The following is a 21,369-nucleotide window of genomic DNA, read 5'->3' as shown; positions in this document are numbered from 1 at the left end:
TTGTTGGTTGAAAATCTGTTATGTTTTCAACCTGAGACCTTTAAAGATTTAAAATAGAATAAAATAAATGTTTGTAAAATGTTTCAATTTTGTGAATTTGTTGTACATCATTCATGACATTTTGCAGCTAAATGTGCTTTCTGTCCTCCATTTCATGCCTCATAATTTCAAATTGTCATCTGTTTTTGTGTGTTTTCATTGCCAATCTTTCCACTTCCGATCACAGCAGCGGACAGAAATTACAGCTTTGTTATAATGTGTGCATAATTATATGCTTTGTCACCACCACCATCAGTGAAAAGTGAATGTGCTGCGATTGAATGAGAGATGCATGACTTGCCCTGAGCTGTTTTTGGTCTGATACAGTTGTTGCATTTTGGTCTTCCCTTTTCTACCTTTTTTTTATTTTCCTTTATCTTCTTTTTCTTTTGTGTATGTAATGAACGTAACTGTGTGTCTGTTCTCTTTCATTTGTAACTTGAATGAAACAAAAAAAAAGGGGGACAAGCAGGTTCATTCTATGTGCATGTGCTTTCCCCCTAGACTCTGGCTGCCCTAACGAGAAATTCGATAAATCTGCTTCCAAACCATCTCGCACAAGCTTTGCATGTCCACTCTGGTCCTGAGGAAATTAACAAGCGAATAGAGAGCGCCATCGACTTACGGAGTGGCGATAAGTTGAGAAGAGAGCATATCAAGCCTTTCTCACTGATGTTTAAAGACTCCAGCCTGGAAGAGAAGGTAGCTGGGGTTTTAGACAGATAACTGTTTTCTTCTTTCTCTCTCCCTCCTCATATCTATTCTTAGATGAAGATTTTCAGAAGGAAAACAGTAACAATCAAGTTTTTTTTTTTTTTTTCTATCATGAGTAAGCTAAAGGCAATTGAGATACTGTTGGTATCGCAGAGAAAGAAGCGTGGTATTATTCACTGTATTTACATGAGTCACTTTAACACCAGACAAAACTTAATGGTATAACTGGGGGACGTTGGATAATCTATGGGAAAATAATAACTTATTTCTTTCTTTTTTCAATGAATTTCTTCCATTTGTCTTTCCAGTGTACGGAGTCTCAAGTGTGTCACCAGAATAATTATAGACTTTCACACTTTTTATGAATAGTCAAATAATTAATTGAAATATTAGAAAAGTTTATTATAAATTGAACTTGCATTTCAAGAATGCAAAAAACTTTATTTTGTCTTTAAATTATAAATTCTTAATTTAATTTTTTAAAAAAGAATTACAAAATGAATTTTAAAAAGGCTTTGAAATTGTTTTTTTTTTTTTTTTTTTAATTCAACTCACTCATTTGTCTGACTATCATACTCCATCTCACATTTCATTTGTTTCTTATAGTTTCCATTTTGTCATTTTATTTAAGCAAAATGTAAGAGTTTTTTTTAAAAATAGATTTTGTAATAATTAAAATTTTTAATATCAGTTCCTCATTTAAAGAGAAATTAATTGAATTTTTAATTTGAATATCTAATTATCTTTACCATATTTATTTTTTATTAATTAAATCAACATTTAAACTAATATTTAATCAAGCAATTTATAGTAGTTTGACAAAATTATTCTTCTTCTAGGTCTGTTTATTATATTTTTCCCAGAGCTTTCAGTTTCATCTCAAGTTCATCCGCTGAGGATGACCATGAGATGCAGTTGAAAGCTCTGAAAAAAGTTAAGATTATTTGAGGTTTAGACAGATGAAAAGTTAAGATCACTTGGTCAAACTACTAGATATTCCATATTTATAATTCATTAAATGCATTGTTTGATTATTAAAAAACCTGTAAGAGTCCATTTTTCCTGGTGGCACATTTTGGACTCCATACTAGTTCACTGTAATTCGCTGCATGAATAAACACGATAAGCCAAATTTATAACAGTAGATAGGTCGTGTTCTAACATGTTTTTGGTGATTTACTGCCAGTATTGTGCTCAAACATTAAACCAACTTAACCCTGACTCATGTTTAATCCTGCAAATTTAGACAGTCGGTTCTGATTTTAGTGTCGAACACTGTGAAATATTCAGCGGAGCGAAACATTGATCTTTGGCAGAACCTCCTTCAGTTTACTCATGACCAAAAGTCCACGCAATGGACCTGTTTTTACACTCTTGTAGAAAAAGTTGACTCGTTCAACTTTTTTTTTTCCTTTTACATTGCATTCACTAAAAGAATATATACATATATATATATATATATATATTATATATATCTGAGCTATTTTCTCAAATTTATGACTTCCTTATCCCATAATTTTATTTTAGCATCTTGTAATGATCAGATATTTACCTTTTAATCATCATTTTTAGACAGACACCGTATATTACCAGAGTAATTTAAATAATTCCTGTTGGAAATTGTGTTGTTTCAGTCAAGTTACATCAATTTTAAAAGAAAACAAGATAAGGATATTCAAGGAGGTAGGTAAGAAATAGAAATATATCAGTCTGAATTTTTGGGGAAATGTGTCCAAAATACTGTACAAAATAAAAAGAATATTTCAATTTGATGGAATGGTGCAGCAAAAAATGAGCTGAGATAATTCTCCATCATTATGACATGAAGAGTCATAACTATGAGATATGGAAGTCATAATAAGCAGAAAATGTCTTTGAATGTTCTTTTTCTTTTGGTGAATGCAATGTGCTCCTGTGGCTTTTTGTGCCCTCCTCCCCATATATTTAATTTTATGAATAAGCCTTTGACCTTTGAGTTGACCTTCATATCGGCCCCTTTTCCCACTCCACTTTTGTGTTTCCCACCGCCATCTTATCAGAACTTTTCAAGACCCCCCCCCCTCTTTTTTTTTTGGTTGACCTCTTAACCTCTTCAGTAAATGTGCAGTGATTTGCTGTTGGCCTTCCTCATTTTTTTTTTTTTTTGCCAAAGTTGTGACGAAACGTGAAGTATATCCTCTTGCTAATTTCCCAGCACCCTTTGAGAAAGAGACAGAGCGAGGGCGGGGCAGCGGGGGTCACAGGGGTGTAAAAGTCTCAGACTGTGATGAGTCAGGCTGTTGGTCCAGACGGGTGACTCATCAGTTTAGAGCCTTACATCAGATGAAGGAGTTCTTCAGGAAATGTTAATGCCCTCGATCTAAACCACCAGACAGTTTCCTCCTTTTACGTCAATAAAACTGCAATGAGATCATGAAAATAACTCTCTGTAGTTCAACAAAAACTCACTTTTATGCAGTGGTGGAAGAAGTAATCCTTTATTTAAGGTACCAATAAGAGTACCAATATAGCAATGTAAAATACTCCATTACAAGTAAAAGTCCTGCATAAAAAATCCTACTTAATTAAAATCCTACTTAATTAAATTAAAGTACATAAGTATTATGAGCTTGATGTAGTTAAAGTATTGCAGTAAAAGTACATAAGTATTATGAGCTTGATGTAGTTAAAGTATTGCAGTAAAAGTACATAAGTATTATGAGCTTGATGTAGTTAAAGTATTGCAGTAAAAGTAGTGGTTTGGTCCCTCTGACTGATATATTATTATATATGACATCATTAGATTATTAATAGTGAAGCATCAGTGTTAGAGCAGCATGTTACTGTTGTAGCTGCTGGAGGTGGAGCTAGTTTACACTACTTTATATACAGTTAGCTAGTTTAGTCCAGTGGTTCCCAACCTAGGGGTCGGGGCCCCTCCAAAGGGTCTGCAGATAAATCTGAGGGGTCGTGAGATGATTAATGGGAGAGGAAAGAAGAAAAAACAAAGTTCTGATACACAAATCTGTTTTCAGTTTTTGGACTTTTTCTCTAGGATCATTTGAACATTTATTGAAATGAAACAACATGAGAAGTTTACAGGGAAAAATCACTATTTGGTGAAACTGTTACAACTCATAGACATTTTATAGACATTAGTGCATTTTTGAGACCTGGAGCTGGGAGACAATTAGCTTAGCTTAGCAGGGGGAAAACAGCTAGGGTTTTCTCCACACTGCAGAAATAAGCCTACCAAGTATCTTGTTATTTGCTGTCACTTTTACTTCCTGTAGTGTTGTTGTTACAGTACATAATCCCCCCCAAAATAAACAAGATATAGCCTGTTAATTAGTGAGTTTCTGAGGCATTAGTAGTTGAATTTTCAAGCTTTTGGTTAGAGCTAAGCTAGCTGTTTTCCTCTGCTTCTAGTCTTTATGCTAAGCTAAGCCAGTCGCCTCCCACCACCAGCTCTGTATGTTCACAAGAGACATGAGAGATGTATCAATTTTCTCATCTCTCTCAGTAAGAAAGCAAATAAGCGTAATTTCCAAAAATGTTAAATTTCTTTAACATCTGGCCTGGGTCAACAAATGAAAATTAGCATTCTAGGCTAACTGTAGCTCATTTACAGTTTCCCTTTTATCTGATTGATTGATTAGCATGGTCTCTTACAAATAAACTGATAATAGTACTAGTTGAATCACTACAGTGGGTCAATACTCTCATGTTTCTAAACCATCAAAATGAAATGTACTGATTATCAATGATGAAAATTCCCAAATTTGTAAATATGCAGCTTTTTGTACATTTGGTGAACAATCTCTATATTTTTCATTTCTGTTAGGATTACAATGACTTTTCTAAAACTAAGAGTACCTGATAAACTGACATTTTAGAGATTTTTACCAGACAGGATCCATTTTTATGTCAAACTGAGTGTAAATCTGAAACTTAAAGTAATCAGTAACTTCAGCTGTTAGATGAATATAGCAGCGTTAAAGTACTATACTAGTACTAGTAATATTTATCTCTGAGATGTTGTTGTGTAAAAAAAAGAAAGTCTACCAAAAGTATCAAAATGGAATTTACTGGAAATACGTAGGCTATTTCCCGCCACTGCTTTTCTGACATTTTAATATGGTTGAGTTGTTAGCGCTGGTGTGTCGATAAAACCTTTTGGAGGAAAATAAAGTTTATTTTCAAATATTTTTCAAATCAAGAGAATTCAAATTTCAGCTTTGCAGCTTCGTTTGTGTCTCTGACTCAGCTAACAGCTAACAGCTAACAGCTAGCGTTGTGCTTGTCAGCTTTGCACCTTCCCCAGGACCCCACCGACCCCAAAGCTAACCCACCGGCTCCTGTCTCTCTCTAACGCTTGTGGTTGAATCGTTGCATGCATCTGTGGAAAATGTCTTGGTGTGTTTGAGATGCAGTTTATTGTGTTCTCTGTTTGTCTGAAAATTTGTTTCTCCATCTTCCCCTCACCTTCTCTTCCTCTTTCTTTCTCTTCTTCTTCTTCTTCCCTTCATGGTGCAGTACTCCCAGATGAGGGACGAGGTGTTCAAGTCCAACCTGGTGTGCGCCTTCATTGTGCTTATCTTCATCACCACTATCCAAAGCCTGCTTCCCTCCGCCAGGTAAAAGAGAAAAAACAGCTCTAATGTACAAATAGATAACTGGAATATATTTACATAAATAAACAACCAAAGCCTTGCCCCAGGTTAGCTTCTGTTCCCCTCACTCACAGCTCTCAAAGTGGTGTCTTAAAGCAAGTTTCTTTCATCTGCATTTCTGAAATATTTTCAGTTGAAACATTTTCTATTCTTTACCAGATAAAAGAATGGTTATTTTGTTCAGCTCATGAGTGTTAAGCGCCCTACAAATGTCTAAAGGTGTGCTCAGACTGACAGTATTTGCAAACAGTCAATATACCAATTGTGAAAACATTAGCTGTAGCTAACTAGCTACATACTTCAGTTCTTTCTATTGTTTTCCTCAAGTTTCACTCCTTTTCTTCTTATCTTTAAACATTCATAATGTCTTGTGATGAGCTTAAATGTTTTATTTAATTTCAAACATTTACGTGGATGCAACTTTGCCACTGTAGGTACCAAATTGGCAGTGAAGAGTAGTGATGATGTACTTCCTTGTGGTCTTGTGTAGCTAACGTTAGCTATGTTCATGGATGTATAAAGAGAACTGGATACAGGAAGAGCGTAGAAGAACCGCATGATTGAATTGTTTTAGCTGGAGGGCTAAACCGGAAGTAGCCGACTCGGCCAGCGAAAGTCACTAGTGCGCATGCTCTATGGGCCACACAATGCAGAAGATCCGGGTACTTTCCTACCCGAAGTCGATTTCTTTTTGCTTCAAGTGCCACTGAGCAACTTTCATAGGAATGAACGGGGCCCTGCCTCCGATGCTGTATCCAGTTCTCTTTATACATCCATGGCTATGTTAGCTAACGTTAGCTAACGTTAACTGGCTAACTAATCTAACTTAAGAATATTGTCCTAAAATGCCATGAGTTATTTGTTTGTGTGGAGTTAGTTCTTGTCTTGCTATGGAGAATTTATCAATTTTTCGGGTTCTAGCATGCATGCTACAGCTAAATGGTGCGCTGCCAAAACATTCCAGGTGGAACTCGTGCTCTAGAGTTATTGTTCCACATGTCGGAGTAAGTGGATTATTAAAATGTTTTGACAGTTATTGTTTAGGTCATAGTGTATTCTTTGCATGACTGCATGCACCGAACCGTAAGGTCCGCACCTTGACAGTTCAGGGCGACTATGGTTCTAGGAGAGACTCTCAATGAGGATATTGTATTAAGAGACAGTTGGTGGGAGATTTGAATGCTGGTGACACAACTGAGGTTTCCTCTGTCAAGACAGGGCAAACTACTGGTTTGTCACAGTTTTGCAGCATTTTTGCCTTAATAAATTCCATGTGTGGGATGTACATGGAATTTGTTGTTGTACTTTTTCTAATAAATAACGGAGCAGCCAATGTCCCAGACTGCAGCAGTATATTTATGCCCAGCACAGAATTAAATGAAGAATTTGAAAAATAAAAAAATTTTGTTTACAGATGGGTCACTGTCTACATTAAATATCTCAAATCTCACATCTATCTGGTATTGCATTATTAAAATATTTATACACACACTTTATGTCTCATGGTAGACGTTCTTGTTGAATGCTAATGATAATAATAATTTTCTTCTTTGTAAAATGACAAGATGTTCAGATGTTAGCAGTGGTAGCTCATTTTAGAATATGGGATTAAAAACCTGGAGACATTTTTCATTTTTAGGAAGACTTATGAAAGAAAAACACATTGTATGGCCGAGGTTAGTGGAACAGAGCTTTGTTTGAATTGTGGGAGATTGTAATTATGAGATCCATCTCTCAAAAATTAGCATCTCTTAGTTATTGTATGTGCAAATATACAATAAAGATGTATACATGTTTATTATTTACATATGTAAATATATGAGGATTTAATGTGTTGGGAAGACCAGTCCTCACACACAGTATCCTCAGCCCATAGCTGATGTTATTATTTTGTCATTCATTGTGTTTCTGCAGGATGGTAACCATGGTGATCCAGTTCTCTGTCCTCATCGTCCTCCATTCCTGCCTAGTCCTCGTTACAACGGCGGAGGACTATAAGTGTCTGCCTCTGGTCCTGAGGAAAGCCTGCTGCTGGATTAACGAGACCTACGCGGCCCGAAACGTCATCATCTTCGTCTCAATTCTCATCAACTTCCTGGCTGCCATGATCAATATAGTGAGTTAAATATCCAGTTAGAAACTAAATGCACTGAATTGATGTTTACATGCAGACCTCATCACTCCCCAAACTGATACACCCAGCAGAGATTGAGGGTGATGTAATCAGGTTTTCTGACATGACTTTGTTTCTGTTTTCCAAATACTAGATCTCCCACATAGTTGATCTTCTGACAATGCAAATAAAAATTGTACTTTTGCACTTAGGAAAGTTTTTGCACTTTGCAGAGATCAGAGCTGGAACTTTTAGTACCAGAAAGAGAAGAAATGATGTGCTCTTTATTAAATACCAAACAATGTGTGTTATATGATGTTATGCTACGCCACATTGCGTTACACTGCATTACGTTGCGCTGCATTGTGTTACGCTGCATTGTGTTACATTGCATCATGTCATGTTGCATTACATTATGCTGCATTATGTTTGCTGCATTGTGTTATACTGTATTGCATTACAGTGTATTGCATTGTGTTGCATTGTATTATGTCACATCGCATTACATTATGCTGCATTGTGTTATGTTGCATTGCATTACACTGCATTACGTTATGCTGCATTATGTTACACTGCATTGTGTTACATTGCATTATGTCATGTTGCATTACATTATGCTGCATTATGTTTGCTGCATTGTGTTATACTGCATTGCATTACTTTATATTGCATTGTGTTGCATTGTATTATGTTACATCGCATTACATTATGCTGCATTGTGTTATGCTGCTTTGCATTGCATTGTATTGCATTATGTTACATTGCATTGTGTTACGCTGCATTGTGTTATGCTGCATTGTGTCACGCTGCATTGTGTTATACTGCATTGCATTACATTGTATCGCAATTTGTTGCATTGCATTATATTACATTGCATTACATTATGCTGCATTGTGTTATGTCGCATTATGTTACACTGCATTGTGTTATACTGCATTGCATTACATTGTATTGCATTGTGTTGCATTGTATTATGTTACATTGCATTACATTATGCTGCATTGTGTTATGTCGCATTATGTTATGCTGCATTACATCATATTGCATTACATCACGCAACACTGCATTATGTTGTGTTTCATTATATTGTCGCCTTGCATATGTTGCATTTCATTATGCTGCATTATATATATATACATATATAACACATATATATAATATAATGCATATATTATATTTTTGTCTCACCATGTTGTCTTGGTATATAAACTAAATCAAATAATAAAATCAAATAATAATGAAAAATCCACTTTGATTAAGAAATTGTGCTGATATAGAAATGCAGGAGTGAAGAGCTTCACCAAGATTTCTTAATGGTTAACTGGTCAACAAATGAAAAGTTGAAAAGTTAGTACATTTCCCAGCACAACTTCCCTTCCCAACCCTGTTTGTGTCATTGGTTCCTACTAAAGATGAATATAAAGTTTTCATAATTTCCTAAAACAGATGTCCACTGAAACTTAACCCAAACAGGATGAAATTTGTCGGTGACTATTTTCAGCAGTGAATTAATAAACATTTTCTGCTCTAGTGAGTTTTTCTGGCAGCGAGACGGTGTGTGTGGGACTCAGTCAAAATAAACTACAGTGGGTGTGTTCATGGTAAAGAAGAAACGTGTCACCCAGTCCAAGAGTGTGGCTCATTATGGTGTATTTTTGACAATAATTAAGCTTTATGGTAGAAGAATAAGATATATTTAGATACACAGAAAATACTTGTTAGTAGGATCAATTGCTCGATCTTTTCATGGGATTTCTTGTCATCCTTTAAGATCTGTGGTGAAACACACATGCAAAACATTCCAATTAAATCCTTTGATTTCACCAAACCAGACCTGAGAGTAGTATCTAATCTAAAAAGTGTTGAACTCTTGCACACTGTCATTTTTTAAAGAACTATCTATATTTTTGTGGGAACAATACAGTGAGTAGCAAGACATTAAATGCAAAAAAAACTTACATGTAAACTGGATATTGGCTGCAGCATTAGATGCGTTAATTCATATGTTTATTTCTCTGGAAGTGTTGATGCTGATGACTCCTTTAATATGAGGTCACAGTGTGCAAATGTGCAGCTTCCTGCTCAGAGCGCTGAATCTGTTTACCCACAATCAGCTGTGAATTTCTGACACAAACATCTTGAAAGATTAAAGGCTTGATGAAAAAAATGTATGAGGAGGGATTCTGGCTATTTTTACACTGATCCTGCATTTTTTTTAATACTGTACCACAACAATAACCCCCCCTCCCCGTTGGTCTCTCATAGCTGTGGTGTGACTTCGACAAGTCCAGCACCTTCAGGAACCAGACGTACAACGAGTCGGCCCCCATCCCAGACATCTGCTTCTACCCAGAGGTACCAACTAAATGAGGTGTCTGAATTTTGCAGTCAGGTCCATCTGTTGTGTTTTTTTTTTCTCCACTTCTGCAACAGCGGCAAAATGATGAATTAAACATCCTCGACATCTGCTCACACCCAGAGGGAGGTCTCGCCTCAGACAGCGGCGACTGATGGAGCCATCAGAACGTCACAGGGAAAATATCCGTTATGTTATTTTGCTCACACAATACGCGGCTGACTGATGGACTCAATAAGGGAGTACGATTTTTATAGCTCCAGGCTTTGCTAGAGTCACGTATCGTTGCATTTATACATCTCAAACTTCCTCTTGAGGGTCAGTAAAGCTCGTATTTGTGCAAATAAGAGTTGTTTTTAGGTCCGTAAAGAACGGTTATTGACTTGTTTTAGTTTGGACAAAACCACACTGATGAATGGATATTAGATTAGACACACAAACTATGTAGCCTGGAGCAACTAGCCTCAAGCCTCTCCATTTTCAAACATGTCTAGACCAAATCTCATAAAAATCTCATTCCACTTTATATTCTGTAAAGCTGAGTAATGTTTTGGGAGCAGAGTGTCGAGGGAGGTGATAAGAGGCAGACTCAAAGACTTGTTGGATGACTGAAAAAGGCTTAAATCAGGAAAACTCAACATAGAACAAACCACACAGCAACACGGTCATCCCATCATGGCTGGGAAATTAATCGAAAAGTAAACATTATGATTGTCCAACCGACCTAATTTTAGTCGTATCGATATGTTAGATAAAGTGTGCCTGATAGAAAGAGACGTAGTGAGGCTGCAGGCAGGCAGGTGAGCTGGACGTCAGCAGCAATAAACTGTAAATATAACAGAGAATCTTCAATATAAGCTTCAGTTTGTCAGGAAATAAATGAACCAGCTCTTCGACAACCGAGCAAAGTTTTACCAGCAGCTGAGTATAATGACAGTCTCGAAGCAGCAGCTTGTTTCAGATGCAGCAGGCTGTTAAACAAGTGTTTATTAGAAATAATGTCACTCTAAAAGAATTCCACTGCAAGGACGGAGAATCTTGTGCACAGGTATATTTCATAAGATATTGTCTGATTAATTGTAACCGAGGTAAAAGTGACAATTAATCCCCTAGGTCATCTTTCTGTGTTCCGTCTTTTCCTCCGTTAACAACCAAGAACTCTTCCAAGAACTATTTCTCTCGGGGTGTCTTAGTTTCGCATACATACAACAGGTCACTGAAAATGTAACTTATATCCGTCAACATGCTCACACCCAGAGGGAAGTCTCGCCTCACACAGCGTTCTCCCCGTATATGCTTCCGATTGGAGAAATTGTCCGCAACCATGGTGTAGATATTCGTTGTTACGCAGATGACACCCAGTTATATTTATCTGTAGCACCAGACGATAAAGATGCCCTGATTCCCTTGATTGATTGCCTCGCTAGCGTTACACAGTGGATGAGTGGTAACCTCCTTAAATTAAATAAAGATAAAACAGAGGTTCTACAGAGAAAAGAACTTTCATGCAGACTTGGAAATCTGACTCTAAAGATTAAACCAGAAGTAAAAAACTTGGGCGTTATCCTTGACTCTGAATTGAATTTTAAAAGTCATGTCTACAACGTTAAAAAGATTGCTTTTTATCATTTAAGAAACATCGCAAGAGTCAGACCCTACCTTACTTTGGAAGATGCAAAGAAACTCACTCATGGCTTTGTTTTTTCACGCTTAGATTATTGTAATGCACTTTATACTGATTTACCAAATAAAACCATTGATCGGCCGCAACTCATTCAAAACTCAGCAGCAAGAATTTTAACCAAAACTAGGAAAAGGGAACATTTTACACCAGTATTAGCATCATTGCACTGGCTACCTGTAACGTTGAGGATAGATTTTAAAGTTCTTTTACTTGTTTTTAAAGCCCAAAAAGGTCTCGAGCACCTTCATATCTCTCAGATCGCTTGTCAAAATATGTTCCAAACCGTTCGCTCAGGTCGCTTAATGCTGGCTTGTTAAATGTGCCACAAACAAAATGCAAAAAGTTATGGTGAGGCACCAAAAATCTGGAACAAACTCCCACCACATATTAGACAAGCATCCTCTGTTGATATTTTCAAGAAGCAGCTCAAAGCTTATTTTTATGGTCTCGCTTTTAATTAACTCAACCTTTCATTTGCCTTTTACTGTTATCCCACTGTTTTTTACTACCTGTTTTATCTTTATCTCACGATTTTATCTCTTTTTATCTTCTTACGTCTTTTAATCACTGTATTTTTTATTGTTTATTGTATTTCTTTTTTCTCCTTTCTTTTAATATATTTAAATATCTGTTTGTTTGTCTGTACCTCTTTCTGCAAAGCACTTTGAGCTGCATTTTATGTTATGAAAGGTGCTATATAAATAAAGTTTATATTATTATTATTGTTATTATTATTATTATCCCTCACCATATGCCAAGAAGTTAAGCACAAAAAACCCAAAACAAATACTAACTCAAAACAACAAATCCCCCATGACGTTATTGATGATGTCAGCAACAACAGGAAGTGATTGCCACCACCTTTTAACTCCTTAGAGAGGATGGTGAGTTTTATAAGTACATAGAACAAAGAAACTCAACATTTAACTCAAGAAAAGTAAAGATTATATCAAAGTGCACACAGGACAATGGTGTTGATTTATCCACTGTATCACAAACCTGTTTATATAAAAGATGGTCCTAATGAAACTAACCACATCTTTCTTTTTGTTCTCCAGTATTTCGTGTTTACGGGGGTGTTGGCAATGGTGACATGCGCCGTGTTTCTACGGTTGAACTCGGTGTTGAAGCTGGCTGTGCTGCTGGTGATGATCGCCATCTACTCGCTGCTTACCGAAGCTTTCTACACCTCGCTGTTTGTCCGCTACGACACCGTCCACCACAACACAGAGTGAGTGTGATGATGCTAACACACACAAAAAAACCACACAAATATCTACAGACACATTTCATGACAACCAGAGGGAAATCATCCATTTCTGCTAGCTTTCTTGCTAGTTGAATTATTTAAAGCTTTGTCATCTTTTGGCACTGCTGTGACCATATCTGTGCTGCTCATGTTTCCTTCATCCAAATATGTTTTAACATCCGCAAGACTTAAAAAAAATAAGGTTTTCATGTGACTCACACATATCAGATCAGTGTGTGCTTTGCTAAAAGGCGTTGGCTGACTGACTGGGAGTGAGAGATACTTTGCTGAAACACACGTTGTGCAAAACACAACGTTAGAGATCTTTTATGTAAATATGAGAAGTTTAAGCGGGAAAGAATCCCCTGCATTAGTCTCAAGCACCTGGATGTTGACTGCAGCTACAGACGTCACAAATAAGAAGGAATTACTGATTCCGATATATAAAACCTTTTTTTAGCTTTTAGTTCATTTTACTAAAGGACGTGTTAAAGGAAGAGATTATTGCTCTTCATTTCCTCACCTCCGTCTCTTCAAAAACACATCAGGGAGCCATGTTGACCTTTTTTTTTTCTGGATATAAATGTTGCAAATGTGAGAAAACTCATCTTGTGGGCGTTCTCAGTGACAGTACAGTGACCTTTACAGTGACAATGTACGAAGGCATCCTGAGCATATAACTGTGAAAGACTGGAAGAAGAGGTTTCCATACGAGCTCCATAGGGAACTGATGGGAGTCAGATTCATTTCTTGAAGGCCTTCTGGGAAATGAGAGAAAAGGTCACGATCGAAAGACCTCAAGAGAAAAACAACAATGATTTGTTTCATTTCCACTGCAAAAAGTTTCAGATCGGAGTCGTTTAGCCTAGTTTTTCTTTTTCTTTTTGTACAAATTGATGAAAGCTAATTAATTGCTGTTACTTCAGTTGTAAAACAACATAAATTCGACACTGACAGCATGATCTAATCTTAACAAAACCTTCAAAACATGTGCATTGAAAGATGTTTTTTTAAGGTAAAAACATATGTTCACTGTCTGAGGAGGATTCAGATAAAGCTGCTGCAGGACGGATGGTGAATTCGTGTGTTTAACTCATTAAAACATCAAAGACGGTGATCTGAGAGTGGCTCTCCAAGTATCAAACACTCAACACATGAAGGCTTAAAAGAAAGCTGTGAAAAATGTTTAGTTTAATTCATGTGGCCAGTTTGAATTCATGTCATGTTCGTTATGCATAATGAAAAGTAGAAAAGAATTAAAAGTACTAGTGTGGTGCCTGCACAAAATGTGCCTCCGTGAAATTTCCCAAATCACCCCTGTGGGATAAATTGGTCTCAGTACATTTTATTGTAAAAAAACTCCAAACTATTTCTATTTTAATATAAAAAAACATAAAAATCAGTAAAAAAATATACAAAAATGAGGGTAAAATCAGATTTTAAACAGCCCCCAAAAGAACAGTGTAGTCTGATCATTTCTTGTTCTTTCCTGGCGTTTAAACAGCAGCTCCGTCTTGTTTTCTCACAATTTTTTTTTCTGTATTTTCCATTACCAGGAGCGTTTTCTATTGTCAGCATTATAAGACGCAACTCACTGTCAGAAGCTCTGATCCTCTACACTGAAAACAAATTATCTCTGATTTTTTCACTTGTTTTTTTGGGGGGCTGCAGCTCTTAACCCTCCATAAAATGCCTGAAGCAGCATCTCTGCATCTCTCACTGAGCCATTAATCCTCCGTGAGCTCGAGATCCTGCAGGGTTTTTTTTTTCACAGTTTGAACTGAAAACGAAGGCTGATGGAGTTTTTTTTTTTTGTGTTTTTTTTAAAACTTTAATTTGGATCCCGCTGCTCTAGAATGAACTGAGAAGATTAGTCAAGAAGTCTACTTTTAAAAAACACATCTAAAAACTTTCTCTTCATTATCTTGTGAATCATTTTTTCAGTTTTTTGCTTCATAATTAAGACATAAAATATAGATCACTGCTTACTGCCACTGAGTGTTTAGTTTATTTTCAGACAGTGATGCACATTAATGAGCATTAAATGATGATTTTGTCTGTTTCAGCTGCATCTTCTCTTTATTTTCCGTTCTGACAGAAACTTCCTGGGAACCAAAGAGACGTCTTTGCTCCTAATGGCCATGTTCCTCCTCGCTGTGTTCTACCACGGCCAGCAGGTGAGACCACAGCAGGTGGCAGGGTTTCATTATAGAGGTGTGATATGAGTTCATTTTTGCAACACATTTTCCTTTAAAAAAAAAAAAAGTACATTAAAACCACTTCTTTAAAGGATATTCCCTCTTTCCTGCATTTTTTTTCTCCATGTTATTCTACTTCCCATCACAACTGACTTTAAATGTCCCCGTCCAATCTAGACATCACAAATATAATTAACCAACATGCAAAAGAGAAAAGACAAAGAGGGCAACATCTCTCTCATAATCCCTCTGTAGTACAGTGAGCTCACATAAAACCAGATCATCCGTTTTCTGCTCCAGAAGTAAGAAAACATCATTTGAAATCCTACTGATATTTGTTCATCTGTAGGTGAAGATGCACATTAATCAACACTAACATGTCAGCAACATCAGTGTCAATGTCTCAGGGATATTTCAACAGCTAATTTACAATCCTACAGGTGCAACAAGAAAGCGACAAGTGCATAAAGCGCTTCATACATAGCAGAGTTGCAATACCGGCCTTTGTTTATTTGTGACCTTTAACCAACAGCATTTCCCATAAGCCACAGATGTGACAGATGCGCTGAGACCTTGGGCAAGTCGAGGGGTTGTTGTTAGTTCAGACATGTCTGTAATAACAGCGGGACGGAGAGGACAGAAAGGTGTGGGAGTTTTTAGACAGCAGAGATTTCAGCTAATAATTAAATCAGAAGTTTGTGTTTGTGAGTTTTATGGATATGGAGGAAACCAAGTTACAATGATGTTTTTTCTATGTTAAAAACAGTTTCTTTAGTAAAGTCACAAAGGTTTCAATTTCTGATGGCAAGTGCTGTAGTGGAGCTGATTTATCTTAGAATATAGAAAGTAATCTCCTTGAACATGTTTTCAAAGACAGATGAAAGAATCGCTGAATGAGACATTGCATTGAGTTACAGATAGTTGGAAATAAGGAAGTGACATCATGACTTTATATACAGCTACAGCCCTCAAGGTGCAGTTACATGTTGTTTTTCCTTCTACACTCTGAAACGCTTCTGAAAAAGGACATGTTTCTGATGCTGGCAGTAAATAAATATCAGCGATAACATGCTAAAAATGCTGATGAAACACACTAAAATAATATTTCCAAACACAGTTCAGCAGTGTTTCTATTGGCTTTGATTTGTCCGTCAGAAGAGCTTCAATAGAAGTGAATGGAAAACAAATATTAGCTGAATGGAAACATCAAATGACCGCACCTTACAGACAGTTTATATTCAGATAGAACCTACAACTACAAAGACAACACCACAAACACATGTGGCTAAAAAAATATATAAAAAGACATTTCAGAAAAAGATAAATTAGATAAAATAAAGCGCAATTAAAATGTGACAAAGACACTGCAGAGGTTAAACTATAGAAGATTCACTGCTATATAAAGCTATTTCCCATCATTTCTAATCATATAGAGCTCAGCCTCACCGGTGTTGTTTGTTTGGAGGACCTACATGTAACTGTTCTGCTGCAGCTCATCACTGTCTTTAAAACAAGTCCAACATGGTGCCGTTTGTTTTGATATTTTTGTTTTTGATGGCCAAAAGAACGCAGTAGTTAGTTTTCTCTGTTGGTGTGAAAATGTAGAATGTTTCTTTTAAAAGGGAATAACAAGAGAACAACAGCGCAGCAGCGCAACCATGAACGCTGCATCATTCTTGTTGCTACGCAGCCGTCTAATTAGTGTTAGCAGCTAACCTGAAGTAAAAATAACAAGAGAAGAAGATAAACAGACGAGACAGACAAACAGCTGTAGTCCTGATGCTGCTGAAACCAGACAATGATGATGGTGATGATGATTCCAGCTCTATAAAAATTACCATCACTCACTGGAAAAATGCTTATCATTCATCTTGCTGCTGCTGTATTTTTCCCTGTTTCGGATGGACAGTAATTCACAACATGGGACACTGATGAAAACAAGAAAAATGTGGCTGAAAGTTACGTTACATAACAATTAACATCAAATAGAATATAGTAGAAAATAGTTTTACTGTAACATACAAGTGAGTCATTTAATTTTAGTTACCATTTTGGCTTTTTAACCTTTATTGATAGCAAACAGTTGATACAGACAGAAACCTCACAGTTTCCACAGCAAGAATCAAACCAGTGACGTTTCAATTATGTGACTTGAGGACTTTATCGGATCTCCAAAATTATTACAATTAAATTAAACGTATGATCCAAAATTCACGGCAATCCATCCGATAGTTGTTGAGACATTTCCCTCAAAACTGTAAATGTCAACGTCATGCTGGTGTCAGAGGAAAAGTCAGAGGGAGTCATCCTCTGAGGAACATGAATATATGTACAAAATTTGGTGTGAATTCATCCAGTGTTTGTGGATATATTTAAGTCTGTACTTGAGGAATGAACAGACCAATGGACATTTAGTTAGTGCAGCTAAAAATGCCTATTTTCTACTGTAGAAATAGTTCCAATTAAAACTGTCAACAATGAATTCTCTGGATAATCCAGAGTGATGGGAAACAGTTTCTGTGAAAAATGTAAATATAATTTTTAAGTTCTGTTCATTTTAATTGTATTGGGGTGCAGGCAAATATCAGAGACAGATATCTCAAAATCTGGACCAATAAAACCAAAAACTATCATGGCTATATAACATGGATATTGGTTCCCAGCATGGGGATTGGGCCCCTCAAGGGATTGAACAATAAATGTGAAGTGTCACGACATGTAAAAGGAAGATTTTTGTTTCTAATACATGCATTTTTCTTGTGAGACACTGGATAATTTTACCTCCACTTGCCTCTAAAATATATTCAAATGAAAGCTAAGAGAAAATAAAAGCACTCTCTGGGTGACTAATTTGGGTGAACCAGCCCTTTAATTCCTATCAGGAGCATTGCATCCATAATACCACGGGAAAAAGCAACACTCAGGTGTTATTGTGTGATAAACAAAGACACACAGAAACAAAACCTCTTCATTTACACGATACATTATAAAAAAGCCATTTTTTATAAAGATGCAGTCAGAGTCAGCAGCCCGGAGGAAACTGGTATCACCGCGTTGCTTTCAAAGCTCTCGCTATGGCAACCTTTGATCATGTAGTTCAGCGGCTTGGCGTCGGTCAGAGATGGAGGGGAGACGGCTGTAATTGAAGGTCCTTTGTAGCCCTGTGAAAGTAGAAAGCAGCCGCATTTGAAGTCATCCAGTGGCATATTGATTTTCCACCGGGTCAATCCTACCACTTGTTTGGCAGAGAGCAGAGACAATGACAGCTCGCAGCGAGGCAGGCGTGTAACACTCACACTCACTGAAAAAGCTGTTTGTGTGCGAGATGCATCAAGCCAAGAGAAAAGAGATCATATAAAAGAGACTGTTTATTCTAAGCAGGAGGGTCAGTGTTTAAAATGCGATCCATCTATCGGTTAAACTGGACTGGTGACGGATGCAAGAAAAAAACCTTTTGTATTTTTATTCTGGTTATTTTTCATGCTCAGGCTCACAGAAGGTTTATTATAGAAATTAAAGCTGCTATAATTGATATTTTTCATAATAATAATGAGACTCTGCGGCTCTGCTCGGATTTACGGGGCTTTACAACGATTTTCTGCTCATTGTTTAGCCAACAAGTCGTCCAAATTAAACAAGCAAATACGTGGTTTGACCTTGTGACTCCAAAACGTCAAACAGGAGCATTTTCTAATCTGTGCTTTGCAAAATTTACACATCACTGTTAAAAAATAATGATGTTTCATGATGTGATAACGCTGTGGTTAAAGTCTGGTTAGGGTTAGGGTTAGGGTTAGGGATCATGGTTAGGGTTAGGGATCATGGTTAGGGTTAGGGTTATGGATCATGGTTAGGGTTAGGGTTATGGGATCATGGTTTGGATTAGGGTTATGGATCATGGTTAGGGTTAGGGTTATGGATCATGGGTTAGGGTTAGGGATCATGGTTAGGATTAGGGATCATGGTTTGGGTTAGGGTAAGGGTTAGGGGTTAGGGTTAGTGTTAGGGATCATGGTTAGGCATCATGGTTAGGGTTAGGGATCATGGTTAGGGTTAGGGTTAGGGATCATGGTTAGGGTTAGGGTTAGGGATCATGGTTAGGATTAGGGTTATGGATCATGGTTAGGGTCAGGGATCATGGTTAGGGTTAGGGTTAGGGATCATGGTTTGGATTAGGGTTATGGGTCATGGTTAGGGTTAGGGATCATGGTTAGGGTTAGGGTTAGGGATCATGGTTTGGGTTAGGGTTAGGGATCATGGTTAGGATTAGGGTTATGGATCATGGTTAGGGTTAGGGATCATGGGTTAGGGTTAGGGATCATGGTTTGGGTTAGGGATCATGGTTAGGGCTAGGGATCATGGTTAAGGTTAGGGTTAGGGATCATGGTTAGGGTTAGGGTTAGGGATCATGGTTTGGATTAGGGTTATGGATCATGGTTAGGGTTAGGAATCATGGTTAGGGTTAGGGTTAGGGATCATGGTTTGGGTTAGGGTTAGGGATCATGGTAAGGGTTAGGCATCATGGTTAGGGTTAGGTTTAGGGATCATGGTTTGGATTAGGGTTATGGATCATGGTTAGGGTTATGGATCATGGTTAGGGTTAGGGATCATGGTTAGGGTTAGGGATCATGGTTAGGGTTAGGGTTAGGGTTAGGGATCATGGTTTGGATTAGGGTTATGGATCATGGTTAGCGTTAGGGATCATGGTTAGGGTTAGGGTTAGGGATCATGGTTTGGGTTAGGGTTAGGGATCATGGTTAGGATTAGGGTTATGGATCATGCTTAGGATTAGGGATCAGGGTTAGGGTTATGGTTAGGGTTAGGGGTTAGGGATCATGGTTAGGGTTAGGGTTAGGGATCATGGTTAGGGTTAGGGATCATGGTTAGGGTTAGAGATCATGGTTAGGGTTAGGGATCATGGGTTAGGGTTAGGGATCATGGTTAGGGTTAGAGGTTAGGGTTAGGGTTAGGGATCATAGTTAGGGTTAGGGTTAGGGTTATAAAAAACTGTCCCGTTTCGTGGTTGGAACAAGGAAAAGGAGTCCACTGTTGGGTTAAAGCTCTTCTGAATGAGGAAAACTGTCCACATATATATATCTGATGTCATCTGAACTGCACCACTGCTCCGCCTCACTGTTACTATGGCCGCTAGAAGGCATCTGTCACACAAATGTAACTATTTCAATCAGGAGAGACTCAATTCTATGAAGAAAATGATGTTTATTTGAACAGCATGAGAGATGAAGTGGAAAAGTCTTACAGCGAATAAACTCCATCCCATCATGATTTCGCCGGATATGAAAGGGGAAGGATGGAGCTTGGACACTGGTGGTGGTGGTGGTGGTGATAAATGGCGTGGATCTCGGTGGTGTAGGTTGCTGCTTCTGAAGTACATCATGGAGAAGGCGAGATGGTTATTGGGGATGAAGAGGAGACGCTGAGGAGGTGGATGGGGTGGAGGAGGGTCGCGATGATTGCTCTGAAATGACAAGCTGACAGCGGGGCATTGATGAAGCATTGATCTGTCAGACCAGCATAGAACAAAAACATCAGCCACAGCCACTCTTCATTACGCGGTGAACTATAGCTTCCTGTAATCGACTCACAAATCTCCCATTTTTTGGAAAGGCAGCAGAGATCCAACAGAGACATGAAATGATGAAGTATAACAGGAGCAATATATCACCCTACTTAACACTGCGATAATGAAGCAGCTTCATCGTTTTCTCTCTGGAAACTGGAGAGCGAGTCCTTGTTTTTCAAGGCTTTATAGCTGAAACTCACAGCATTGTTGAGAAAACGTGTGAACACAGAGGGTGTAAATACATTAGTTAGCGGTTCATTCAGACGAGACCTTTAAGTGATTTTATTGTGTTGTGAAGAAGAGCCTATTAGAGCAGAAAGATGGAGGACAAGTCTTTCACTCTTTTATTCTTCTTCACGGCCGCTTTCATCACATGAATCTCATTCAGAGCTCGTTCAATGTGACTGTTATGTATAATCTCCTCACAATAACCCAGAAAAAACATTTGCACACGTTTTTTCCTTTTTACATTTCAATTTCAGCTCACAGGGAGGGGAAACTCCTCTCTTTAACTCTATTATTGTGCATTTAAAGATTAGTAATTTTGACACTTTCATATGTTTTAGGGTGCGGAGGAAACCAAGCCCAAAGTACTTTTACATAATAAACGAACAGCGGCAGAACACAGAAACCAGATTAGGTTGTTCTTCATGAACGCTGCTTCCTGTCAGAGCTGTAATTACATTATCAAGCACAGTCTACATGAAGCACTTTATTATAAAGCTGCAGACAAGGCTCTGATTTTGAAATGATTAGGATTTCTCCCTCTGTGACGCCCCC

General features: G+C 37.6%; 1 protein-coding gene across 2 annotated transcripts in view; it reads left to right on the top strand.

The window, feature by feature from the left end:
* adcy8 (adenylate cyclase 8 (brain)) overlaps nucleotides 1-21,369 on the top strand; it is a 119,924-nt gene that overhangs the window by 85,585 nt on the left and 12,970 nt on the right. The window contains exons 8-13 of one of the 2 annotated variants that reach the window (XM_044368095.1): nucleotides 544-741; nucleotides 5,269-5,369; nucleotides 7,320-7,521; nucleotides 9,784-9,873; nucleotides 12,617-12,789; nucleotides 14,906-14,984. In XM_044368095.1, the coding sequence (XP_044224030.1) occupies nucleotides 544-741; nucleotides 5,269-5,369; nucleotides 7,320-7,521; nucleotides 9,784-9,873; nucleotides 12,617-12,789; nucleotides 14,906-14,984 (843 nt within the window). The remainder of the gene's footprint in view (nucleotides 1-543; nucleotides 742-5,268; nucleotides 5,370-7,319; nucleotides 7,522-9,783; nucleotides 9,874-12,616; nucleotides 12,790-14,905; nucleotides 14,985-21,369) is intronic. The other variant, XM_044368096.1, reaches the window with a different exon arrangement.

This window comes from Thunnus albacares, chromosome 12 (genome assembly GCF_914725855.1).
Source record: "Thunnus albacares chromosome 12, fThuAlb1.1, whole genome shotgun sequence".
Classification (NCBI taxonomy): domain Eukaryota; kingdom Metazoa; phylum Chordata; class Actinopteri; order Scombriformes; family Scombridae; genus Thunnus; species Thunnus albacares.
The sequence above is the reverse complement of the archived record's forward strand: the minus strand, read 5'-3'. Positions and strand labels throughout refer to the sequence as shown.